The sequence below is a fragment of the Myotis daubentonii genome, chromosome 5, assembly GCF_963259705.1.
Source record: "Myotis daubentonii chromosome 5, mMyoDau2.1, whole genome shotgun sequence".
NCBI classification, from domain to species: domain Eukaryota; kingdom Metazoa; phylum Chordata; class Mammalia; order Chiroptera; family Vespertilionidae; genus Myotis; species Myotis daubentonii.
In genome coordinates, this window is record NC_081844.1 from 11,057,985 (window position 1) to 11,081,851 (window position 23,867).

General features: G+C 59.1%; 4 protein-coding genes across 8 annotated transcripts; 3 read left to right on the forward strand and 1 right to left on the reverse strand.

Moving 5' to 3' along the window:
* The first annotated feature begins 679 nt into the window (after window positions 1-679).
* MAP2K7 (mitogen-activated protein kinase kinase 7) lies at window positions 680-12,595 on the forward strand. 3 transcript variants are annotated; one of them, XM_059695869.1, is made up of 13 exons: window positions 680-910; window positions 2,750-2,797; window positions 7,530-7,671; window positions 7,846-7,912; window positions 8,022-8,135; window positions 8,243-8,362; window positions 8,793-8,900; window positions 8,976-9,155; window positions 9,257-9,337; window positions 9,450-9,592; window positions 10,139-10,184; window positions 10,302-10,432; window positions 10,511-12,595. In XM_059695869.1, the coding sequence occupies exons 1-13, from the start codon at window positions 787-789 to the stop codon at window positions 10,563-10,565; spliced, it is 1,359 nt and encodes a 452-aa protein (XP_059551852.1). In that variant the 5' UTR covers window positions 680-786; the 3' UTR covers window positions 10,566-12,595. The 3 variants fall into 3 exon arrangements, with proteins under 3 accessions (XP_059551852.1, XP_059551853.1, XP_059551854.1); XM_059695870.1 differs by having other exon boundaries at window positions 681-910; window positions 10,302-12,595; XM_059695871.1 differs by lacking the exon at window positions 2,750-2,797 and having other exon boundaries at window positions 682-910; window positions 10,302-12,595.
* A 142-nt stretch (window positions 12,596-12,737) lies between these two features.
* TGFBR3L (transforming growth factor beta receptor 3 like) lies at window positions 12,738-16,703 on the forward strand. 2 transcript variants are annotated; one of them, XM_059695875.1, is made up of 7 exons: window positions 12,738-13,107; window positions 13,935-14,071; window positions 14,151-14,447; window positions 15,074-15,194; window positions 15,295-15,453; window positions 15,583-15,733; window positions 16,598-16,703. In XM_059695875.1, exons 1-6 carry the CDS (start codon window positions 13,038-13,040, stop codon window positions 15,726-15,728), a joined length of 930 nt encoding a protein of 309 aa, XP_059551858.1. In that variant the 5' UTR covers window positions 12,738-13,037; the 3' UTR covers window positions 15,729-15,733; window positions 16,598-16,703. The 2 variants fall into 2 exon arrangements, with proteins under 2 accessions (XP_059551858.1, XP_059551857.1); XM_059695874.1 differs by lacking the exon at window positions 16,598-16,703 and adding an exon at window positions 16,139-16,405.
* Window positions 16,704-17,021: 318 nt separating this feature from the next.
* SNAPC2 (small nuclear RNA activating complex polypeptide 2) lies at window positions 17,022-19,492 on the forward strand. 2 transcript variants are annotated; one of them, XM_059695872.1, is made up of 5 exons: window positions 17,022-17,402; window positions 17,870-17,989; window positions 18,124-18,192; window positions 18,492-18,750; window positions 18,842-19,492. In XM_059695872.1, the coding sequence occupies exons 1-5, from the start codon at window positions 17,028-17,030 to the stop codon at window positions 19,171-19,173; spliced, it is 1,155 nt and encodes a 384-aa protein (XP_059551855.1). In that variant the 5' UTR covers window positions 17,022-17,027; the 3' UTR covers window positions 19,174-19,492. The 2 variants fall into 2 exon arrangements, with proteins under 2 accessions (XP_059551855.1, XP_059551856.1); XM_059695873.1 differs by lacking the exon at window positions 18,124-18,192.
* Window positions 19,493-21,892: 2,400 nt separating this feature from the next.
* On the reverse strand, window positions 21,893-23,772 carry CTXN1 (cortexin 1). Its single transcript, XM_059695882.1, has 2 exons — window positions 23,336-23,772; window positions 21,893-22,997 (listed from the first exon to the last, which is right to left on the reverse strand). The coding sequence occupies exon 2, from the start codon at window positions 22,975-22,977 to the stop codon at window positions 22,729-22,731; it is 249 nt and encodes an 82-aa protein (XP_059551865.1). The 5' UTR covers window positions 22,978-22,997; window positions 23,336-23,772; the 3' UTR covers window positions 21,893-22,728.
* Between the last annotated feature and the right edge of the window lie 95 nt (window positions 23,773-23,867).

Here is a 23,867-nt window from a genome sequence, read left to right on the forward strand (position 1 = left end):
GCCAGTCTTCTGCATTGTCAAGGAGTAGGGCTCACATTCTGGGGGCCGGACAGATGGGGAAAGTCTTAAAACGTCCCAGGCTAGTCTGACCTGGCACTCTAGCCTTGACCTTGGCCCCATCGCTGAGGTCAGCGGTCACGCCGCTGGGTTCCCAGAGCCCCCATCTCTTCCTACCCCCGCCTCTTCCTCCTGCCCTGGGCTTGCTGAAATGGAAGGGGCTTCCCACGGCTGCCTAATTATGAGGAGGCAGCAATTATGCATAACGGATCATAATGAAATCTGCCCGAAGTGAGAACGGAGTTCTGAGAGGGCATGGGTGCCAGAAATGGCCCAGCCAGAAACAGCGTAGACTAAGGACACAGCCGTGGTGACCACCCACGACAGCGCCAGAGCCAGAGCCTACACAGCAGACCTCATCTCCCCTGGTGTGCGCTCGCGCGTCCCCCCGGACCTCCCCCGCCCCCCCCATTCGCTCTTGCAGAATGCGGAATGTCGTTTCCATACAGCGCGGCTCACCAGGGCGCTCGGAATTCGCACCAGAGCTTCTTGGCGGGAGGTTTGCACATTGCCAGCCTCAAGCTCTAGGTGGCGTCATCTCTTTGGCTGTGACGCCGCACGCACGCACGCGCGCGCGGAGCTCCGCACCAGGGAACCGCGGGCATGCGCTAAGCGGGAGGAGACGGCGGCTCGGCGGGGTCACCCAGACGCAGGCGCAGTGCGGTGTTTGTCTGCCGGGCTGTCGGGCGGCCGGGCGGCCGGCGGTGCGCGGCGGCGGCGGCGGGGAAGATGGCGGCGTCCTCCCTGGAGCAGAAGTTGTCCCGCCTGGAAGCAAAACTGAAGCAGGAGAACCGCGAGGCCCGTCGGAGGATCGACCTCAACCTGGATATCAGCCCCCAGCGGCCCAGGCCCAGTAAGAACGGCGGCGTGGGGGAGGGGGCGCGCTCTGCGGGAGGCCCCGCCCACGTGTGCAGGCCCCGCCCACGTGTGCAGGTCCCGCCCGCGTCTGCAGGTCCCGTTCGCGTCTGCAGGCCCCGCCCACGTCTGCAGGCCCCGCCTCCTCTTTCCGGAGCGCGTTCGCTTCTCCTCACTGCCTCCGCCAGCTGTCTGCTCGCGTGGAGCGGGTCACGGTGACCCCGCGCCTAGGGGCTGGCGGGCTCCCGGACGGTCCTCCCCCAGCCTGGGGGAATGCACCTCTATGGGGCCTGAGGCTAGGTACCCGGCTCCAGGTGATGTTACCCCACCGGATGACCTGCCCCCATCACGGTGATCTGCGGAGCCTCTGTCACCTGCTGAGAGCCGTGCTTCCTCTACCCCATGCGACTGTGACGACATCCAGGTCCCCAGCAAACTCGCACTCGTCCCTTCTGACCAGATGGTTCCACTCCCTCCATCTCTGACTGTTCAGAGAACCCTACCCCCACGCCACTCCTGGGTCCTTGTCATCAGCTTCAAGGGGTGATCCACTCACATACTCACACCTGGCCTGGGGACACCTGAGGTCACTTGATCACAGATAACCCCCCTTTTTCCTCTGACCTGATGGTTCTCCCACTCCCTCCGTGTGACTGGGGATCCCTTCTCCCCAGTCGGACTTTGTCATTGGGCTCAGCAGCCCCCTTCCACACTATACACACACACCAGGCCCCTGCATACTCCTCTGACCAGTTTCACTACCACCATCTTGGTGACTGTATCTAGCCCCCAAAATACACACCCAGCCTCCAGTCTGAGGACTTGGTCATTTGGGCTCAATGACTTCTTCCCCACACACCAATACTGACGTGGCCTGGGGACACCTGAGGCCAGTGTGGTCATATCTAGCATCCCAGCACTCATATACCTCTACTCTGATCCCACCATCTCAGTGCCTACCTTCCTGGCATCTGGTCACCTGGAATCAAGAGTTGTCCCTCTAATGCCCCCACCTGCCCTGGGATCACCATGGTTACATTTAGTCTTGTTATGTCCCACAGAACCCCTCCTCAAATCCTCTCGCAGCTGGAGGGCATCAGGTTTCCCTCTTCACACAGACCTAATGAACAGCACCCCACAACGCTTTCTGTGTCTTTCTTGTCGTCTTTAATGTCCTCTCTGATATGACCCTTGTAGCTTATGTAGCTCCCATGTCATCATCCTGACAGAAAGAGGAAGACACCCTATATCCGGGTACTCCCAACTACCCGCTACTCACCCAGCCTGACCTTCACAGCCTGAAACCCACCCCAGTCCCTGTGTAGGGCCCACTCCCCATCCCTCCCTTCCTGGGTCAGCTTGGGTTCCTCCATGAGAAGGTCTCCTGGGGGCCCAGAGAAAGCCTTGAAGCGGCCATGCGGCATTAGACACTCCTGGCGTGGGGCAGGAAGCCCAGCCAGGACTGGAGGGTCCCTGCTGGGCTCTGCAGTGCTGCACGGTCCCCTCCCCCCCGCCCCCGACCCCTCAGCATGAACAAGACAGAGTTGGGTATGGGGCCTGAGGTGCCTTATGGGCGTGGCTATCCCAGTTGCAGAATGACGCACAGCGAGGCCCAAGGCGGGCAGGCCCTTGAGGAGCCTCACTCTAGGCATCTGTGTCTGTGTCAGCTCCATCCCATCCTTCCAGTCCGCCCATCTGTCAGTTTCTACCCATCTCTGCAGTTTGGTGCCTTGCACCTCCCCCTCCTCATTATGATTTGATTTCTTTTCCTTTGGACAAATGGGTTGTTTCTGTTGTGATTTATCGTCGTGTTTTTTTCTTCCTTCTCCCCATCCAGTTATTGTGATCACTCTAAGCCCTGCTCCTGCCCCGTCCCAACGAGCAGGTACCAGCCTTTTTATCATCGCTGCTTGGACATCTGCACCATGGACTTAACTGCTGCCCCAGCTGCAGAACCCCTCCCTCATCCCCCCATGCCGTGTGTGTGTGTGTGTGTGTGTGTGTGTACGCGTGTGTCTGTGTGCGTGCACGCACATACTAGCACACACCTTCTTGAACTCTCTCATTCTCAGTCTTTCTCCCTCCATGAGATCCACTTCAGGCCCATTCCACCTCTTCCTCTGTGTTCTCTCACCTGCCTCCCCCACTTCCCTTTCTCTCAGAGGCAGGTTTGAACTCCCTGGAGAAGGAACTGGGCTCCCTCACCGACGAAGTATATCACTTGTGAGGGAGTCACACGTGTGTGTGCAAGTGTGTGTGTATCAGTGAAAAGGAGAGGAAGTGAGACCAATGGGTCAGCTGTGCCTATGTATCTACTTCAACAATTCAGGGAACATGTTTTGGCCCCTGTGTGCTATGTCTCCTCTAGGCTCCAGGAGCACAGCAGTTAATAAAATGGACCAAGTCCCTCTCCTTGTGCAGCTGATGCTCCACTAGAGATGGGGTGGCGTATGAACAATGAGCAAACTCTTAGTCAGGGAGAGCAGGAGAAAGCTATGAACCGTGGAGAAAAGGCAGAGTAGAGTAGGGATGAGGGTTCTGCAGCAGGGTGGTTGAGGAAAGCCTCTGGGAAAGGTAGGATTTTTTTAACAATTAAAAAACACACACCTGTATTATAAGTTCAAAGCATGCTCGCCCTGGCAGGTGTGGCTCAGCTGGTTGGGCATCGTCCCATGCACCAGGAGGCTGCTGGTTCCATTCCTAGTCAAGGGCACATGCCTGAGTTGTGGACTGCATCCTGGTAGAGAGCATGCAGGAGGCAGCTGATCGATGTGCTCTCACGTAGATGTTCCTCTCCCTCTCCCTTCCTTTCTCTCTAAAATTAACAATTTTTTAAATATATTTTATTGATTTTTTACAGAGAGGAAGGAGACGGATAGAGAGTTAGAAACATCAATGAGAGAGAAACATCGATCAGCTGCCTCCTGCACACCTCCTACTGGGGATGTGCCCACAACCAAGGTACATGCCCTTGACCAGAATCGAACCCGAGACCCTTCAGTCCGCAGGCCGACGCTCCATCCACTGAGCCAAACCAGTTAGGGCAATAACAATTTTTTTTTTTTAAATGATCAGAAAAGTAAGTTCCACCAGCACAGGATTATAGATGACAAGCCCCACCATGTCATGGAGGATTTCTCTGTTCCTGGATACATGATGATAAACAAAACCACTTCTATTTTACTCAATGAAAATACATGGAGAGCCTCAGGTTATACCTTGGTGGCGGGCTGTCCATTATTTTTGGTGTCTTGTGCATGGTTCCAACTGCCCGTCACTGGGGAGACTGTAAAATGATTGGTTCTGGAAACAAAGTCTTGTGGGAGGTGGGGGGAGCAGTCGAATGGAGGTAGAATGGCTCTGCCAAGGCCTTAGTGTAGGTGCCAGTGGGTCTGGGACTGGATGTGTGTCGCACAGGCCCGGTGTGGGTGTGGGTGTGGGTGTGGGTGTGGGACTGGATGTGTATCGCACAGGCCCGGTGTGGGTGTGGGTGTGGGTGTGGGTGTGGGTGTGGGTGTGGGTCTGGGACTGGATGTGTATCGCACAGGCCCGGTGTGGGTGTGGGTGTGGGTGTGGGTGTGGGTGTGGGTGTGGGTCTGGGACTGGATGTGTATCGCACAGGCCCGGTGTGGGTGTGGGTGTGGGTGTGGGTGTGGGACTGGATGTGTATCGCACAGGCCCGGTGTGGGTGTGGGTGTGGGTGTGGGTGTGGGTGTGGGACTGGATGTGTATCGCACAGGCCCGGTGTGGGTGTGGGTGTGGGTGTGGGTGTGGGTCTGGGTCTGGGTCTGGGACTGGATGTGTATAGCACAGGCCCGGTGTGGGTGTGGGTGTGGGTCTGGGACTGGATGTGTATAGCACAGGCCCGGTGTGGGTGTGGGTGTGGGTCTGGGACTGGATGTGTATAGCACAGGCCCGGTGTGGGTGTGGGTGTGGGTGTGGGTCTGGATGTGTATAGCACAGGCCCGGTGTGGGTGTGGGTGTGGGTGTGGGTGTGGGTCTGGGACTGGATGTGTATCGCACAGGCCCGGTGTGGGTGTGGGTGTGGGTGTGGGTGTGGGTGTGGGTGTGGGTCTGGGACTGGATGTGTATAGCACAGGCCCGGTGTGGGTGTGGGTGTGGGTCTGGGACTGGATGTGTATAGCACAGGCCCGGTGTGGGTGTGGGTGTGGGTCTGGGACTGGATGTGTATAGCACAGGCCCGGTGTGGGTGTGGGTGTGGGTGTGGGTCTGGATGTGTATCGCACAGGCCCGGTGTGGGTGTGGGTGTGGGTGTGGGTGTGGGACTGGATGTGTATAGCACAGGCCCGGTGTGGGTGTGGGTGTGGGTGTGGGTGTGGGTCTGGGACTGGATGTGTATAGCACAGGCCCGGTGTGGGTGTGGGTGTGGGTGTGGGTGTGGGTGTGAGACCAGGCTGGAGGCCTGTCCTGTTGGCCCTTGTGAGTAAGTGGGACCGGATTAGGCAGTTGTATGTGTTCCACCTCGTGTGTGTGTGTGTGTGTGTGTGTGTGTGTGTGTGTACACGCGCGTGCGTGAGCACTGGCTGACAGCCTGGTACATCTATGATTCCTGACAGCCGCATGCCCCCATGGTCTCTTATTCTCTCTAATTCATTCATATCTCTCTCTCTCACTTTCTCTCTCTCTCTCTCTCTCACTCTCTCTCTCTCTCTTTCAATTTCATGATCTCCCTCTGTCCTCCTGACCTGCTTCATGGCTCATCACCACCTCAGAGCTCGCTGACCACGCTGGGACTTTATGTAGCTCCCCCTCCCCACCTCCACTTCAGGTCCCCCTGTGCTTCAGTTTGGGGGGCTGGTGGAAGCCTGTTTCCTGAGGCTCTGGGGCAGCTCAAAGGCCCAGTGGCCTATGTGAGGGAGGGGGCTCATGGGGCACCAAAAAATGTGGAGAGGGCAGAGATGTGGTCCTCTCCGCAGAGAGCTGACAGTGCAGGGCAGAAAAAGGATCCAGGTACTTCTCCGGGGATGAGAACCTGACACTGACTCAGGAGACTCCATGTGCAGGGGGAGTACAAAGCGAGGTTGTTGAGCCAGAGAGGGAAGGCTTACGACCCTGGTTCAGGCCATGGCAGAGCAGAGGTATAAGGATGCTACAAAGCTGGGGCAGGATCGGGGGGCATGGAAGTCGAGGATTCTGGGCTTGACTATGTCTCCGGAGTCTCCAGAACTCTATCTCTATTCCTGCCAGGCCCTAGCAGGACCTGTACCCCTTCTAGAACTGCAGGCCAGGGTCACATACTTGTTCCCTCACTCTGGCTCCCTCACAGCAGGGTCCTGGGTCAACAGGGCAAGGAAAGTGCTCAGACACCAGCAACTCAAACGTATCCATTGGTCCCTGGGCCCGGGTAATAGATGCTCACAGAACTGTGGGAAGAAAAGGTGGGCTTCAGTAGGAGGCGTGGGGAGAGGAGGGACATCAGCTGGAAGCAGGCCCCATGGGAAGGTGAACCTGGGAGGATGCTTGTAGCCAGTGCCCTCCCAAGCCAAGGAGCCCCTTCCAGAGTGCCAGGGCCTCTCAGGTATAAGGGTTCAATGGAGGATTGTGTGTCTCTTCCGGGGGCCACAACAGCCTCTGCTCCTCCAACCTGTTGCCAACCCAGCCAGGGGAGGCTCCCACCCCCTCAGTGAACCTACTCTCCTGTCCAGGCCCCTCTCTGGCCTGTCTCTGCAGCACCCCAACTCTTGGGTAGCTGGGCTCTGGTCTTGGCTCCCGTCTGTCTCCTGCCCTCCCATCCCCTAACGCTGCCTGCCTGTCCTGGGCTGTCCGCTGCCTGTCCGCTGCCTGCCTGCCTGCAGCATGTTCAAAGCCATCTGCATGCAGGCTGCTGGAAAGAACCAAACCCCTGCCTGGCCTAGCACCCCCTCCAAATTCCACCAGTCCTGTAGGGGCTGTGCCAGCCGGAACCCCTCATCAGCAGGACACAGGCCCAGCTGGGGTCCTGTCCCTGCCACTGTCCCTGTTGGCCCCAGCTGTGCAAGCCAGGCTGGGAGGCTCACAGATGAGCCTGCTGGCCAGAGGGTGGCTTTTCCTTACTCTGGAACAGAACACGGGGTAGGGGAACCCTGGGTCCCTCGCCCATTGTCTCCCCAGGATGGTCTGCCTCACTCTTGTTAGACCAAGTTCATTGCAGCCCACAGGACCAGAGCGCAGGCTGATCCTGGCTGGCAATCCTCCTGAACATGGTCCTGAGCATGGGTGCTGTGGCCCTGGGCCTGCTTCCTGGGTAGACGTGGGGAGGAAAGGGACATGCCAGGGAGGACGCCTGTCTGAGGGATGCCATCAGCCTCCAGGACTCATTTTTCTGACAGCATTGACTTGGGGATGAACCGTTGGCCTCTGGGGACCACGATTCCCAGCCAGCCCTCTCCATCTCCTTCCAGGGGAGGGAGATGGGAGAGATACCCTGAAAGTGGTTCCATGGGTGAGGCGCCAGCTCCTCCCACCCAGCAGGTCAGGCAGCTGTGCTAGCCTATGTGAGGATTCCTGGGAGGGGAAATCATTGTCCCTAGCCCCCAGATGCCAGCATTGGAGGTGGGACCAGCTGCATGCCAACCCTCTCCATGCCCCTGCCTCTCACCCCCCCCCCCTCCTCCCAGCCCTCCAGCTCCCACTGGCCAACGATGGCGGTAGCCGTTCACCATCTTCTGAGAGTTCCCCGCAGCAACCCACGCCCCCTGCCCGGCCCCGTCACATGCTGGGGCTCCCATCCACCTTGTTCATACCCCGAAGCATGGAGAGGTGAGCCTTCAGAATGGGGCCACTGACCTTTGGGAGGTCAGCTTGGAGGGCTGCTGGGCTAGCCCCAGGGAGGAGGTGGTGAAATATGTGGGAAACCCCTGTGTGTTGGGAGCTGGGGTGGTCTCAGGTTGGTCAGGACCCCCCTACACTCACACCCTCACCCTGTTCCTCCAGTATCGAGATTGACCAGAAGCTGCAGGAAATCATGAAGCAGACAGGCTACCTGACTATTGGGGGCCAGGTACTACCCTTCCCCCAGCCCCTGGGCAGTGGGGGAGGACACAGTGGGGCTAGGTCTACATGGTAGGGCAGAGGCCGGGCAGATCCTCAGTCCTGATTCTCTTCACCAGCGCTACCAGGCAGAAATCAATGACCTGGAGAATCTGGGGGAGATGGGCAGTGGCACTTGCGGCCAGGTATGGAAGATGCGCTTCCGGAAGACAGGCCACGTTATCGCTGTCAAGGTGAGCACCCGCCCCGCCCAGGTGTGTCCCATGCCTCTCAGCTCCGGTGCTAAGGATCGCCTCTCCTCTCCTCTCCTCTCCTCCCCTCCCCGCACTGTCCTGGGCAGCAAATGCGACGCTCGGGGAACAAGGAGGAGAATAAGCGCATCCTCATGGACCTGGATGTGGTGCTCAAGAGCCATGACTGCCCCTACATCGTGCAGTGCTTCGGGACCTTCATCACCAACGTGCGCCCAGCACCCGCCCCTTTCTGCCCGCTCCCTTGCGTCTCTCTTGCCGCTCTCTGAGTGTGCGGCCGGCCCCTTTCTGCCCACTCCCTTGCGTCTCTCTTGCCGCTCTCTGAGTGTGCGGCCCGGCCCCTTTCTGCCCACTCCCTTGCGTCTCTCTTGCCGCTCTCTGAGTGTGCCGCCCGGCCCCTTTCTGCCCACTCCCTTGCGTCTCTCTTGCCGCTCTCTGAGTGTGCCGCCCGGCCCCTTTCTGCCCACTCCCTTGCGTCTCTCTTGCCGCTCTCAGAGTGTGCCGCCCGGCCCCTTTCTGCCCACTCCCTTGCGTCTCTCTTGCCGCTCTCGGAGTGCCCCCCAGCCCCTCTTTTCTTTCCCTGATTGGGGTGGGCAAGAGGGTACGGCCGCCCCCAAGCCATGCCTGCTGCCCTTGCAGACGGATGTCTTCATTGCCATGGAGCTCATGGGCACCTGTGCTGAGAAGCTGAAGAAGCGGATGCAGGGTCCCATCCCTGAGCGGATCCTGGGCAAGATGACGGTAGCGGTGAGTGGCCAGGCTGGGGCAAGAGGCCCAGGCCCACCTCCCCCCGCCAGTCACAGTGCTCCTCTTTCCTCGCAGATTGTGAAGGCTCTCTACTACCTGAAGGAGAAGCATGGTGTGATCCACCGGGACGTCAAACCCTCCAACATCCTGCTGGACGAGCGGGGCCAGATCAAGCTCTGCGACTTCGGCATCAGTGGCCGCCTTGTCGACTCCAAGGCCAAAACACGGAGCGCTGGCTGCGCTGCCTACATGGCAGTAAGTGGGGGCCCGGGTGGCCTGGGCAGTGAGCCTGCTCCAGCCACAAGGGTCCATTCTCCCCTTTCCCTGTCTACTCTTCCCACACCTCTTCCCTACAGCCTGAGCGCATTGACCCCCCGGACCCCACAAAGCCAGACTATGACATCCGGGCTGACGTGTGGAGCCTGGGTATCTCTCTGGTGAGTTGGGACCCCTCCTCCTGAGGGCTGGGATGACCCATTTCTGGGGTATGGGAGGACAACAGGGAGGGCAGGAGTCTGTTTTCGACCACTCCAGCCCATGTCTTCTCAGGTGGAACTGGCAACAGGACAGTTTCCCTACAAGAACTGTAAGACGGACTTCGAGGTCCTCACCAAGGTCCTGCAGGAAGAGCCCCCGCTCCTGCCCAGTCACATGGGCTTCTCGGAGGACTTTCAGTCATTCGTCAAAGACTGGTGAGGAGCCCCTACCCAGGCCTTCCAGGAGGGGGGCAGATCAGGTGTGGCCCCAAACTCAAGGCAGCCAGGGACGTTTGGGGTGGGAGGATGGAAAGCCCGCCCTCATGGGGGTGGGACAGCTGTGTGTCAGAAGGGGCTCAGAGAGGAGTCAGAGCCTTGGAGCCATGACTTGGGTTTGGACTTGGCCTGAGGTGACAGCTGGCCCCAGGGCATTTGGCTGGGTGGCCTGGGGCTTCACCTCAGGACGTTTTAAACAAGCAGAGGGGAGAGGGCTATGAGCATCCTGCACCAACAAGCAGAATTATGTAGGCAGGATGTTTATATTGGATTCTCCCTCAGGAAAACCCCTCCTACTGGCGCCTTACAACATGGTTCAGGCCCCTGTCCTACGTGGGTGCAGGCCTTGAGGCATCCCAGTTGGTGTCACAGGGCAGGGAAGATGCAGTAGCTCTTCCCCACAGGTTTTGCAGACCGCTGGCTGAGCAGGTAGACCAGCGGAGCCCCTCCAGGCTCTCACTTCCCTTTCCTCCCTTCTTCCTCCAGCCTTACTAAAGATCACAGGAAGAGACCAAAGTATAATAAGCTACTTGTGAGTACCTGAGGCCCTCCCTACCCGCGCACCCTACCGCCTACTCGTCTGGACACCCAGGGCCTGGGTGAGGCCAGCAGCTGCCCGTGTTCTAAGCTCCCCCCTCCGGCCCTGCAGGAACACAGCTTCATTAAGCGTTATGAGACGCTGGAGGTGGACGTGGCGTCCTGGTTCAAGGATGTCATGGCGAAGACCGAGTCACCGAGGACTAGTGGAGTCCTAAGCCAACACCACCTGCCCTTCTTCAGGTAGCTGCGTGGCGGTGGCCAGCCCCACTCGGGGTGGGGGCCAGAGAAGTGGCCACAGGTCCCCTCTTCCCTACTCAGCCACCCAGCTGCCCACCACGGGAGACCTGGGAACTGGATGGCCGCCGAGGGCTGAGGACAGAAAGTAGGGGATGCCAACCCAACCTCGACTCCCTACCCAGCAGCCATGGACAGATGGGCCCACCAGGCCCTAGCCCTTCCAGTCCTGGGGTCAGCCGGCTGTACAAGTCCCCCCAACAGACACTGTGAACAGAAGACAGCAGCAGGCCATGAGCAGACTCGCTATTTATTCAGTTGCAACCCCTGGGCTGGGGTGGCCACCAGGGGCCAGGAGAGAGTCACCCTTCTTGTATCCTCCCCATGCTGTCTGTCCCTTCCACCTTTGTGGTACACATGCTCCCTGTCTCTACTTACCTCTGTCACCTCCCTTGATGCCTCTCTGGTTTTCCCTGTCTCCCTTCCTGTATCTGCCTCTCTCCTGGCCCAAGCCCAGGCTCTGTTACCCACAGCAGGACTCCTCGGTCCACTTAGGTCTGTGGTGAGCAGTGAGTCCTTTGGCTGGCATCCTCGTCCCAGGAAGGCAGGCTGGGCATTATGACTGCAGCTGACCAGGCTGTGGGGGCTCTGGCGCTTGTGTGCGCAGCTCGCGCTCTCTCTCTCTTCCCCCCCCCCCCTCTCTCTCGCTCTCTCTCTCTCTCTTTGATCTCAGGGGGTCCTTTTTGGAACTTATTGTATTTTATTGTACTCGGTGGGGTGTTTGGGGGATGGGGGAGGAGGAAGAGCTTGTTCTCATGGGATTGGTCAGTACCTTCAGAAACTTTTACCAAAGTCATGTTTAGCTGCTGTGGTATAGCCCTCCACCTCCTGTGGGCATTGGGGGGTTGGAGCCAGGTAGGGGCCTGGGCCACTGTGCCTTGTCAGCCTGTTCTGGAGAGACTATTCCCAAAGGTGGGGGCTGGGGGTGGGGCTCCTCCCTTGGGGCTGGAGACTGGCCACAGCTTGGGGTGAATTGAGGACCCCAGGCTGTGTGGAGGAGCCCACAGGGCTGTGGCCACACAGGGTGGCCTTCAGGGAAGGTGGGTATGGGGCATGGTGGGAGGCAGTAAATGCTGCTATGGCAGGAGAAGGGAGTGAATGACAGTAGTGGGGGTCATAAGGCCCAAGGAGGCAGGGATTGAGTGTATAGGGAATGGATGTGGGGGTTCGAGGATGTGTTATAGGGACAGAAGTGGAGCGGGCCTAGGGCTGGGCTGGGGGTGTGAAGGCAGTCATGCCCTCACAGTGCCCCTCAGCATCCCTCAACTTCCCCAGAGCTGGCCAGTCCCCAGCCCACCTTGCGGATAGGCCATGGGGCCCCTCTCCCCCCGACACCCCTCAGCATCAGTCAGAGCAGGAAGGGGGGTGTTTCCTTTTTTGTTGGTGATGCATGCAAATCAGTGGACAAACACACACACCAACCAACCAACGCCAAAGGTGATGAACTCCCTGGATGTAGCTGGAGCAATGTAGACTCAGCATAGGTATCACTGTAACCTCTCTCTATCCTATTGACTCTTGTTACTCTTAACATAGTCACAAAAGGCCGCATGTTTAAAAAGTACTCCTTGTCTTCTCTCTGCTCCCCCCAGGGGGTTGGGGTGACCACCTTTCTTGCCCAAATCCCCCTTGTGACTGGATGGGGCAAGGTAGAGGTAGGTGGGCAATAGGCCTGGCTCCACCCTCGGGGGGGTCCCAGCCACGGGGGCTTTTGCCCATAACCAGAAGGTCAAGTGGCTTGTTCCAGGGCCAGCAAAGGTCAGAGGCCAGCTGCCCGGTTTATTTTATTTAACTTAATTTTGTTTATGAGTGTGTGTCTGCCTGTCCCTCCCCTTCAGTGTTAAGTGGGAGCCCTGAGGAAGCCTCTCCTCCCCCCCCCCCCCCCCCCCGCCTCTCCCTGTTTCCTCCCTCTATCTCCAGTCACCAGCCGTCCTTCTGGACCAGGCAGAGGGTTGAGCGGGCAGGCAGGAGCCTGGGGCGACTTGGCCCAGCCCACCAGCCCATGACCCCTTCTCAGGCCACCAGTATTGCCCCTTCCCTTTTTAAAATGAAACACCCTTGTTTGTAAATCCTTAGATGCTTGAGAATAAAACCCCGCCCTTTTCTTCCGCTGAGTCTGTGGTGTGACCTGAGCCTTGGCAGGATATGGCGTGAGATGTGGGAAGGGTCTGCAAGCCCTGACCTTGTGGTTGGAGGGCTGGGAAGTGGTGAATTCTGGTGGATAAGGTCTCTGCATCAAAAGGGAAACTGAGGCAGGGTTGTAGCTTGGAGGGTGGTCTTTGTAGTGATTTGCCCAACATCAAGCAGGCAGTATGGAGGGACACCCGACCCCCAATAGCCAGAGGTCCTGCTGGAGAAGAGCTCTTAATCCCTAGCAGGCCTTGGGGAAGGGCTCTGGTGTCAGCCCGTCAGTCTGCCACCCCCGCTCTTTGCTTCCCTGAGTGGCTGCCCAGCCAAGGACAGGGACACCTGATTACCTGCTGGGCCTGGGTGCTGCCTGGACTGGTGCCTCTGCCTCTGGCCCCCACACACTTACCGCAGCCAGTCCAGCATGCTGGGTACCATGGTCCTACTGCTGGCCCTGCTCCCAGGGATCTCCACCTTGCCCAGTGGGCCTCCTGGTATGTAGGGATTGGGAAATATATATGCCTTCATGCTCCCATTCCTCCGCCACCCTTTCTGAACCTCCATCTATCTTGCCTTGGGAAATGTGTGGGTGGGCAGTGGGGTCTACCCCTGTCCCCCATTTTCAGGTTCTCTGGGATCCCCAACTTCAAAGTTCCCAGCAGCCACGTGAGGCCAAGTACTGTGGGAGGGGAGGGGTCTGGGCAGATACTTTTAGGGAATGTGTATGTGGGCCATCATGAAGCAGACATGTATGCACTGCATGTGCATGTCCTCACTGATTAGGAGACCCCTGTTGGTGTTCCTGGTGCCTCTACCTTTACTGCGATGCCCTCAACCTAAGAGTCAGGAGTCTGGACAAACGGAAAGCCTGGTGGCCTGGCTGGGCTTGAGCTGTGCCAGAAGGGCTGTGGGAGAGCACCCCTCTTTCCTTTCCCCCCTTCCTTTGATGACAGCACCTGTCTCCTCTTAGAAAGGGAAGGGTGGGGGCCCCACACTCCTGGCCCTGCTGCAGCTCCTGGGCTCCTCAGCCCCTTCCCAGTCTGGAATTCCCTCGCTCACTGTGGGGAAGGAAAGCAAAGCCAAGAAGGGGAGCCCCTCAACCAGGGGCACACAGCTTTGTGCACAGCCTCGCTGGGCTGTGATGCCCCGTGAGTCTCCAGGGACTACATCATAGCTGGTGTCCCACCTGCCGGAACGATTAGCCTAGCCTAGCGTGAGTGAATTCCGCAACATTGTCCAGAGGCTAGGAGATTGAGTCATTGGCTTGAGGGCCTAAGGGGGAGCCCGCACTCCCTCTGTGCCACTCTTTCTGCCCCGCCAGCGCCCCCCTTTCCATTGGCGCCCGGGTCGTGGCTCCGTCGACCCGTTTTCAGTCTAGAGCTGTCAGACGCACAGGACGCGTTCCACCGCCGCGCAGGGCCGCTCGAGGTCCCAGCGGACAGCCGCGTGTTCGTGCAGGTGCGGACAGACGTGGGGCAAGCCGGGCCGGCGGGCAGGTGGGCGCAGCTGGATCCTGAAGGCGACACTCCACCCCCAGGCGGCCCTGGCCCGGTCCTCCCCGCGCTGGAGCCTGGCCCTGCACCGCTGCTGGGTGACGCCCTCCTCACGTCCGGCCTCAGGACCCACCCTGGCGCTACTGCGAGGGGGCTGCCCCGCCGATTCCTCGGTCACCTTCCCGCCACCACGCCCTGGGGCCGCCCGCTTCAGCTTCCGTCTGCGCCCGGTCTTCAATGCCTCTGTGCAGTTCTTGCACTGCCAGCTGAGCCGCTGCCGCCTCCGCCTCCGGGGAACCCACCGCACTCCTGAACCTCTGACGCTGCCGCCCCAGTCGCCGGTGTGCGGGCGCAGAACAGGGAGTCTGGGCTCCTGAGGCCGGTGTGGGGTGGGCAGGATCACCTCCAGCATTGGAAGGAGGAGCCTCTGGGTTTGGGGAATCTTCGGGTCAGGGCGCTTTGGAGCCTGGGGCGCGGGTCCCTTGGAGCTGGGGGTAGGTACTGGGTCTCTCCCAGGCCAGGCACAGGGGCCTTGAGGGGCCCCAGGGGCTCCGCACAAGGGTTCCTCAGTGAGCAGGGAATGTAGGCACTGAATTCCTTCATGGCCATAGCACCAGAACCCCCTTGGGTGGGCCTCTGCGGCCCCTCCAAGGCTGGGTGGTTGGATAAAAGGCACTAAGGGGCCAAATCTCTGGGTGCCTAAAGTTAGAATCCACGATTAGGTGCTCAGAGAGCCGGGTCGTGTGACTTCCTTGAGGGGCTGAAATTTGGAGTCTGGGAGCTGTGCGGCTGGCTGCTTGTATATCTAATGGGCTGGGCTTGGGGACCCCCAAGGGGTCGGATTCACAGGGATCTAGTGGTGGGACTCCTGGTTGCAAAGAGATCTCTCGGGAGCCCTGGGGAGGAGCTCCTGGATCCCGGGCCCTCACATCCCTGTCCCTTCCCTCTCCCCCCCACCCCGCTGCAGTGTCTGCCTCAGGAAGAGGCGTGCGCCAGCAGTGGCAGCGGCGAGAGTCTGGGTGCCAACGGCCCCCACCTGCACACACTGACGCAGCCCATCGTGGTCACGGTGCCACGGCCGCCCCTCAGTGAGCGCGAAAGTCCTCTGCGGGGGTCCCTGGGGCAGGAAAATTGGGGTGGGAGGACTTCTGGGGCCTGGGCCTAGTCTCCGCGTTGTGCTCCCCACAGGGCCACCTAAGGGCGTCCCCGGCATAGCCGTACGCCCTGAGCCTCCTGCGCCGGCCCCGGTGGCCCTGGAGCCTGCACCGTTGGTGGCGCTGGTGGTGGCCGCCTTCTTGTTGGGCGCCGCTCTGGTCGCCGGGCTCGGCCTCGTGTGCGCGCATTCAGGTACCAAGCTTGGCCCGCTCAGATCTTCGCTTCGCCCCCAGAATATTCCAGTGCCTTGGGGTCGGGGTCACTGCGTTCCCAGCTTGCGGAGCCTGACCATCCTTAGACCTGCCCCCGTTATGCCCGTAGCAGCCCCCAGGGGGCGCCCTTGCACCGGGCCAGCGTTCAGCAACCCCTACTGCTCCGGAGCCTGCCTCTCACTTCCAGCGCCCCCATCTCCCAGCCCACCCCCGAGAGCCTCGCCTAGCGATCCGCAGCCTAGAAGACCCCAGTGAGGCAGGTAAGTGTGTGTGTGTGTGTGTGTGTGTGTGTGTGTGTGTGTGTGTAACATAGGGCCCATAGGAGAGCTGGAGGAGGGAGGTGATGATAATGACTCTTCATAGCGCTTTCTCTGTGCCAGGCAGCCTTCTAAATGTTTACTAATTTAATTCTCATAAAAACCTTTTGGTAGATACTATTAAAACCCCCATTTTAGAGAAGAGAAAAGTGAGGCACTCTCTGAAGTTAAGTAATTTATCAAAGGTCACAAAATTTGGTGGAGCTGGGATTCAAACTCAGGCAGTGGGTCACCCGTGGTAGCCTGCGGGCTCTGTGTCTGACGGCACCATCCTCACCCCCTCACACAGACTGAGGGAAGCCATCATCAGCTGAGAGGGAGGTAGCTTTCCTGGTGTCCTCTCCGTAGGGTGGCCTGGGTCGCCCCTTCAAGGGATGGCGCACCCCCAGCAGAGTCCAGGGACGCACCCGCCAGACTTATGTCGGAGCAGACTCACCAGTCTGGACCGCAGCCTTCGACCTCGGACCCCACGGGACCACGATCCCTGCACCCCGCCCCCTCACTCCTCCCACCTGAACTCAAAATAAACATCTGGTCTGACCTGCAGAGCTCTGGAGTATGCTGTGCGCAGGGTTGGGGGTGTGGAGCAGGAAGCGGAGGCTTTGTATCTGGACTTGGGAGGGCTCCGGGCTGGCAGAGGCCCAGACTGGAGAGGTAGAGCTTGGGGGCGGGCTCAGACACCCATATGCTTGAGTCTGCACACAGATAAGGGTCAGGGGAGACCCAAGGGCGTTTTGTCCCAGGCAGAAAGGGGCACCCGACCCCCACAGGTTAAGTTTTAAATCCCGCTTTCTTCCTCCACCCCAGCACCGGACCACCTGCCCCTTTAGCTCTTCCCAGATCCAGGCCTTCTCCGCTCTCCACTCGCACCGCCCGGACCCTGCCCTCGCTAGGACCCCGACCTCCGGCCTCTGCTCCTGTCTCCTCTCCCTTCTGGTCTAGAGCTCCCTAAATCCTTCCTGCCCGAGCTTCGAGCTCCCCTGGGCATTGACAAGTGCGAAACGACTAGCTCCATTTTACAGATGAGGAAACGGAGGCCGGGTACAGCTAAATCAGTTGCTCAAGGTCCCCAGGGTGGGGCGACCCCACAGCCCAGGGTCTTGGCTACGACTGGGCGGGCAGCTGCCCTTCCGGCCTCTCCGAGAAGCAAATCACACCGCAGGAGTGTCACAAGACTTAGTCCAGAAGTGGCGGGAGGGCACGAGACCTAAGTGGCTCCAGTGTACAGATGGGATAAATGCGGACCGGGGCCGCGTTCGCCACCGCCAGTTCGTACGCTGGCCCCCCTCATTTCGCAGCCACACCCCGCCCTCTACGGCCCAGCGCAGACCACGCCCCTGCCGGCGTCTGCTTCCGCGCGTGCTTTGCGGCCCCAGCGGCCTCCGTAACCCCGCCCCCAGGGGCGGCCCGCCCCCCCGCCGCCGCCGGCATGAAGCCTCCGCCGCGGCGACGGGCTGCCCCGGCGCGCTATCGGGGCGAGGTGGCCGGCGGCGCCGTCTGGAGCGCCCTCGAGAAGCGGCAGCTGCTCCGACTCCTGCAGGCGCGGCGGGGCCAGCCGGAGCCGGACGTCGCCGAGCTGGCCGGGGAGCTGCCGGGCCGGAGCGAGGCCGAGGTGACGGGATCCCGGACGGGAGAAGGCTGGACGCGGACCTGAGATGTGTCCGGGGAGAGGGGGCACCGCGAGTAGCACTAGTGGCGTGACGTGGGCAAGGGCCAGCGCGAGCCGTGGGGCGGGGCGGGGGCGGGGCGGAGGCAAAACCGAGGGGCGGGACGCACTGCGAGTGGACCGAACGGAGACCCAGACTGGGCGCACGTGGCCCACTGTGCAGCGGCGCTAGGCGGGAATGAGGTTGAAATAAGAATCAGGAAATGTGGTGCAGTGGACGAAACGGAGATGAATAGGGTAGGACTGCAGGGAGGAGCCAGATGGGCCTGGACTTTACATTTTTATGAGGTCACCCCTGGGTCTGGGCTCCAGACCCCAGGCAGAGTCGCTGTAACCCTTAACGTTGGCTTTGGCCTCTCCACCCAAGCCTTGGGTTTGTAGAAAGCCCATTTGGTCTCCTTTCTCTTCCCCAGATTCGGGATTTCCTCCAGCAGCTCAAGAACCGCGTGGCCCGGGAAGCCATTCAGAAGGTGCATCCAGGTGGCCTGAAGGGTCAAAGGCGTCGGGAAACGCAGCCCCCAGCTCCCATCGAGGTGAGGCAGGGCCAGGCTCCCTGGAAGATGGGTGCGAGTTGGGAGGATAACTTGGTCAGAGGATCCTCAGGAAGCGGGGACTCCTAAGAGCTGATCCCTAGGCTGACCATGTACTTTCTGGTTGCCCTACAAAGGTGTGGACGGATCTGGCTAAGAAGATAACAGGCCCACTGGAGGAAGCTCTGACTGTGGCTTTCTCACAGGTACAACCATCCCCTAGGGAGGCCAAGGTCACACACACACACACACACACACACACACACACACACACACAAGAGCGTAAGTAAGGTATGGATGGATCTGTGTCCTGGGCCCTTCCTCTTGCTAGCTCTGGCCAATCACTGGACACCTTGAGCCTCAGTACCCCTCCTCTGAGGCCATCTTCTGTATGTGACACCTTCCTTGGGTGAGCGGGTGGAGAGCTCAGCACAGTTAGCAGGGCGGGGGTGGTGACTGAAGGGAGGACTTATGCTTTTCCCTTCCTGATCTGTCTGCCTGTCAGGCGCTCACCATCATGGCCGTGGAGCCCGTCAGCCTCCTGTACTCCAAGCCGTCCAAGCCTACGCAGGCACATGGAAAACTACTGCCCCTTAACACCGCTAGCAGACAAGAGAACCCGGGCCCTGAGACTGCTGGCCCCACCCCTGAAGCAGCTGCTGGCCCCTCTGCTGAGGGAGACCTCGAAGTGGATTTTGAAAAGATCTACAAGTACCTGTCATCCATCTCCCACAGCTGCCATGGCCCTGAGCTTTCCCCAGCTGGTGAGAAGAAAGGGGGAGGGAGCTATGGTGGTGGGGTCCAGGCAGCAAGTCCTGACCTCCTCTTACCCTTCCCCTCGCCATCCACCACCAGAGTCAGCTGTGGTCCTTGACCTGCTCATGTCACTTCCTGAGGAGCTGTCTCACCTGCCCTGTGCAGCTCTGGTTGAGCATATGATGGATACATACCTACATCTGATGGCCCCCCAGTCTGACCCCAGCGGTGGGAACCTGGGACCAGGAGCTGAGGTTTGTGGGACTGGCTCTAGGGGGCAAGAGGAGTCCAGTCAGGCCACCCCCCAGGCCCCTGAGAATGCCAGGCCTAGCAAACCAAGATCTGCCTGGCAAGTTGTTGGTGTTTGCCCCCTGAACCCATTTCTGGTGCCCCTGGAGCTTCTGGGCCAGGTAGCTACCCCTGCAAAGTGAGGGTCCCAGCAGACAGAGCACACACCAGACATCTGTGAGCTCCTGGCCTTCAATTCTGCTTGGGCTGGCACTGGGTATTCATGAGGATCTGGTCCTGGTGGAAAGCCCCTCACTCAGTGTGCAGTGCCAAGTGGCCTTTAGGACATTCCAAACAGCAGGGGTTTCAGAAATTGAAGCCCATTTGTACAGGAGTTCAGCCACAGATCTTAAGTGGGGGCAGCCAGATGGCTGGGATAAAACCACCATCAAATACTGCCTCTCCTCCTCTCCTGCATTCTGTTGCTTATGCCCTATAACTGAATAAAGTTGTCAATCTGTCTCTTTTTTTTAAAGTTGATTTTAGATAGGGAGAGAAACATGGATTTGTTGTTCCACTTATTTATGCATTCATTGGTTGATTCTTGTATGTTCCCTGACTGGGGATCGAACCCGCAATCTTGGCATATTGGGATGACACTCTAACCAAGTGAGCTACACAGCAAGGGTTGTCTCACTCTTTTTTCTGTGACTTAAAGGTAGCAGAGCCCTGGCTGGTGTTCTCAGTGGTTAGAGTGTCGACCCATGCATCTAAGAGTGATGGGTTTGATTTCTGGTCAAGAGTGCATACCTGGGTTGCAGGTTCGATCCCAGGCCCTGGTTGGGGCACGTGCAGGAAGCAACCAATTAATGTCTCTTTCCCTTTCTCCCTTCCACTCTCTCTAAAAGTCAATAGATAAAATATCCTCAGGTGAGAATTAATAGCAACAAAAACGTGGCAGTGGTGGCTCAGAGTACAGAGGGAGATGTTGGAGGTAGGAGAGAGCTTAGGGTCCTGGGGACCGAGGGTCATGCCAAGGAGAAGGGTGCAATCACCAAACGCTACCACTGCCAGGCTTGCTCCAAAGCTGCTTAGAGTGACCTCAGTTTGCTGAGGGGACCCGTGGTGATTGTATAGAAGGTCAAGACAAGCCTTAGCTTGACAGGTGTCAGGGGAAGGTTTTCTGAGCAGGGTGACCTTATATCATACAGATGGAAGGCGGGGAGGGCACCAGCAGAGTGAGCTGAGGGTGTGTTAGGCAAAATGAATCTTTGTACTTAACCCAAACAGTCACCAGGACCACCAGTTCACCCCAGAAGGGGTGGGCCCATATCACCTGAAAGGAATGTTCTTGCATCACAAGTGGATCTGTTGCCACTTGGCTATCTATATCACACCTCCCTCCCCTGCTGGTGTGAGCCACTTCTGTCCATAAGTTCCCTTATAAACTCTTTTTTTTAAAAAAATATATTTTATTGAGTTTTTACAGAAAGGAAGGGAGAGAGAGAGTTAGAAACATCGATGAGAGAGAAACATCGACCAGCTGCCTCCTGCACACTCCCCACCGGGGATGCGCCCGCAACCAAGGTACATGCCCCTGACCGGAATCAAACCTGGGACCCATCAGTCCGCAGGCCGACGCTCTATCCACTGAGCCAAACCGGTTTCGGCGTTCCCTTATAAACTCTTTAAAAAATACATATTTATTTCAGAGAGGAAGGGAGGAGAAATAGAAACATCATAAGCGTAACCAATGGACATAGACACCAGGGGGGTGAGGGCATAAATGAGAGTGGGGTGGGGGGCAATGGAGGGATAAGGACACATATGTAATACCTTAAATCAATAAAAAAAAATAATTGCTGGGCCTCGGCCGGGCCAGTGTGGCTCAGTGGTTGAGCATTGACCCAGGAACCCAGAAGTCACCTGTTCGATTTCCTCATCAGGGCACATGCCCGGGTTGTGGGCTTGATCCCCAGTAGGGGGTGTGCAGGAAGCAGCTGATCGATGATGTTTCTCTCTCGACGTTTCTATATCTCTATCCCTCTCCCTCTAAATCAATAAAAACATTAAAAAAACACATCAATGATGAGAATCATTGATCAGCTGCCTCCTGCACACACTACTGGGGATGAAGCCTGCAACCAGGCATGTGCCTTTGACCGGAGTCCTTCAGTCCACATGCCGACGCTGTGTCCACTGAGCCACACCAGCTAGGCCCTTAGTAAACTCGTGATGTTGCCCAAGGCTGAGGGACCCCAGGGTTAGGGGTGTGCTCTCCCATGTTGCAGATTAGAGAGAGGGTCTTCTGAGGTAGCCTTGGGGAAGCAAAGGGAGGAGGAGCAGAGCTGGGTAGAGTAGGGAGCTGGAGTCCCACCTGTTGTCAAAGGCCCCACATTCCTGGAGGTGCTTTTGGGTTTCCTTGCAAGGGGGTCCCCCCTCTACAGCCTCCAAGGGTGTGGGTTCAGGGGAGGGCAGGACAGGAACCAGTGTCCTTCCATGGAATGGCATTCCCCCAGGCTTAACTAGTCCTCTGAGAGCCCCAAATTTTCTGTTCCAAGAGTCTGTGCATTCACTCAGCCTTCCTTTTATAGAAACCCTCACTTCTCCCCACACACATTGCACACGGCTCTCCTGGGACACATAGCACATTTCCTAGGTGGGTTGTGGAATCAGCCCACTCCATGATCAGGACCCTCCCCCCCCCCCCCCCCACACACACACCAGACCCATGGGTTCCCAAGGGCACATGATGATCGCAAGGAGGGACCAATATCAGAGGGGTTTGGAGCTTAAGATGTAATCATCACAGCAGGAGGCCATGTCAGTTCTTGTAGGGCTGGCTGAGGGCACCCCTTCCCCACTGCACTCAGCTAAGTCCATTCCCCAGAATCTCCCTAAGTCAAGGGAAAGAGGAGGGTGTCTTGGCTGCGCCTGGAGCCAGGGGTATTGAGGTGGTAACACACCAGTCCCCCAAAGTATGGGTCTAAATGTCTGTAGCACTGGGCAGGAATGCTAACTCAGCTTTCTGCTTGGCTCAAGTAAGCACTCAACAATAGCTTTTATTATCACCATCTACTCAGAGACAGGAAGAGGAAGAAGGCATGAGGAGGGCATTGGGGGGGAGGGGGCAGGGAGATGGTGTGGGGCATGGCAGGAGGGATCAGGGGTAGGTGTCAGTATTGCCAGTGACTGGCATACGGAGGTGGTGACCGAGGGAGGGGTGTGCAGATTACTAACAGGCCTGGGCGGGGGGTGGAAGTGAGTCTGCCAGGCTTTGCCCCCACCGAAGGTGCCAAACATCCTGGACACAGCAGCCATTGTTGCTCTTCAGGCTCGGTCTCAGGGCAGGCAGCACTGGGCATATTCTACCCCAAGGAGGGGTTCAACATGGGGGAGGGGCGGGGGATGGAGTAGTGGGATGGCCAGACGACATGGGAGGGGAGAGAGGGGTCCCCGCATCCAGGAACGCACATACCATTTATGCTGGAGGCTGGACAACAGCAAAGCCACCTACACGCTAGGCAGGGTGTGGGAGGGGGGGTGTCAGTGAGTTTTGGGGCGAGGACAGGGCGGGATAAAGGCACCAAGTGGGGCTCGGGCTTGTCTGGGAGGGATGATGGGAGAGGCCTGCGAGTATGGAAGGTGTCTGGGCAGGGAGGGGCGGGACTTCTCATGCACTCCTCCTTTGGCTGGGCTCTGGGGTGGGATCCCGAGCGCGGTCAGGCCGACAAAGGGCCACCCAAGGGTGCCGTGGCTCAGACCAGCGCGTAGTCGAATTGGCCACGCTCGAGCGCCTCCTTGTGGTCGGTCCAGGACGAGGCGGGCATGCGGCTGTAGGGGTCGAGTAGGATGCGCACGCAGCGCACCATCAGCAGCACCAGCACCACGAGCAGGCAGAGCACGAAGGCGAACACTGTGCGCTGCTCAGCGTCCAGGCCCACGCCCGCCGGGGGCCCCGTCGACGGCGGCAGCGGCTCGGGGGACAGCGTCCAGGTCGTGCTCATGGCTCACATCCCCGCGAGTCCTGCGGACAAGAAATCGGCCCTGGGCGCGGGGATGAGGCTGTGCCTTCCCACATCGCCCTCCTCCACCCACCTTGCCCGTCCCCCCTCTCCGGTCTCCAGGCAATGCCCATGCCCCAGCAGTAGACATATCACCACGCGGGGACCCAACTCCGCACAGGTTGGGGAGCTGAGAGCGGAGACGGAGCCCCGACCTGGCCAGCCAGCACACAACAGGTGCAATCGCGCAGCCGGGACGCGGCATGGGATCCATGGGATCCTTCCCCGTGCCCTGCTCGCTCTCATTGTTCTCAGCAACCCGGGGACTCCGTTGCCCCACCACCCCTGCCGTTCCGCTCACCCTGGCCTCGACCGCAATGGGGATCGAGCGCCTGGCAGCCGTGTTCTCCTCCGGGACCCGCGCCGACTCTGCTCTCGGCCTCTCCCAGGCGGTGGTGACGGCAGTGGCGGTCGGGACTCAGCCCACCCCACCCGCTCCAGAAGCGGGAGAGACCGAGGCGGGCGAGGCGCGAGTGAGCCTGGCGCCGCTGCTGTTTCCATAGCGACGGGGGCGGAGGCTGCGCAGGGAGCGGCGCAAGGCAGCGACCCCGCCCCGGCCTCAGGATCACTTCTCAGGCCCAGCTCAGCTGCAGGCATCCAGGATCCCCACCCCTACAAGTACCCCAGCTGCTCCGCCCAGATCTTAGCCCCTGCACTCCCTCAGCCCTAGGGACCCCAACCCCCAGTTAGTTCATGGAAAAACTCCCTCGCTTTTCTTCTCACTGGTCCCCCCACCCCCACCCCCCAGGAGTGCAGGGTCCTAATCAGACAAGGTCCTTCTAGGTCCACAGTTTCTTCAGTGACCTTGACTGCTTCCCGTGACCATCTTGCCC

Excerpts from the sequence above, each read along its gene's own strand:
- SNAPC2 (XM_059695872.1), top strand. The coding sequence starts at position 17,028 with ATGCGGACCGGGGCCGCGTTCGCCACCGCCAGTTCGTACGCTGGCCCC. Across the intron at positions 18,193-18,491 it reads TGACTGTGGCTTTCTCACAG|GCGCTCACCATCATGGCCGT; the intron begins GTACAACCATCC and ends TCTGCCTGTCAG. Across the intron at positions 18,751-18,841 it reads CCCTGAGCTTTCCCCAGCTG|AGTCAGCTGTGGTCCTTGAC; the intron begins GTGAGAAGAAAG and ends ATCCACCACCAG.
- CTXN1 (XM_059695882.1), bottom strand. The coding sequence starts at position 22,977 with ATGAGCACGACCTGGACGCTGTCCCCCGAGCCGCTGCCGCCGTCGACG.
- MAP2K7 (XM_059695869.1), top strand. The coding sequence starts at position 787 with ATGGCGGCGTCCTCCCTGGAGCAGAAGTTGTCCCGCCTGGAAGCAAAA. Across the intron at positions 911-2,749 it reads CCCCCAGCGGCCCAGGCCCA|TTATTGTGATCACTCTAAGC; the intron begins GTAAGAACGGCG and ends CTCCCCATCCAG. Across the intron at positions 9,593-10,138 it reads CAGTCATTCGTCAAAGACTG|CCTTACTAAAGATCACAGGA; the intron begins GTGAGGAGCCCC and ends TTCTTCCTCCAG.
- TGFBR3L (XM_059695875.1), top strand. The coding sequence starts at position 13,038 with ATGCTGGGTACCATGGTCCTACTGCTGGCCCTGCTCCCAGGGATCTCC. Across the intron at positions 14,072-14,150 it reads ACAGCCGCGTGTTCGTGCAG|GCGGCCCTGGCCCGGTCCTC; the intron begins GTGCGGACAGAC and ends CTCCACCCCCAG. Across the intron at positions 15,454-15,582 it reads CCTCGTGTGCGCGCATTCAG|CAGCCCCCAGGGGGCGCCCT; the intron begins GTACCAAGCTTG and ends TTATGCCCGTAG.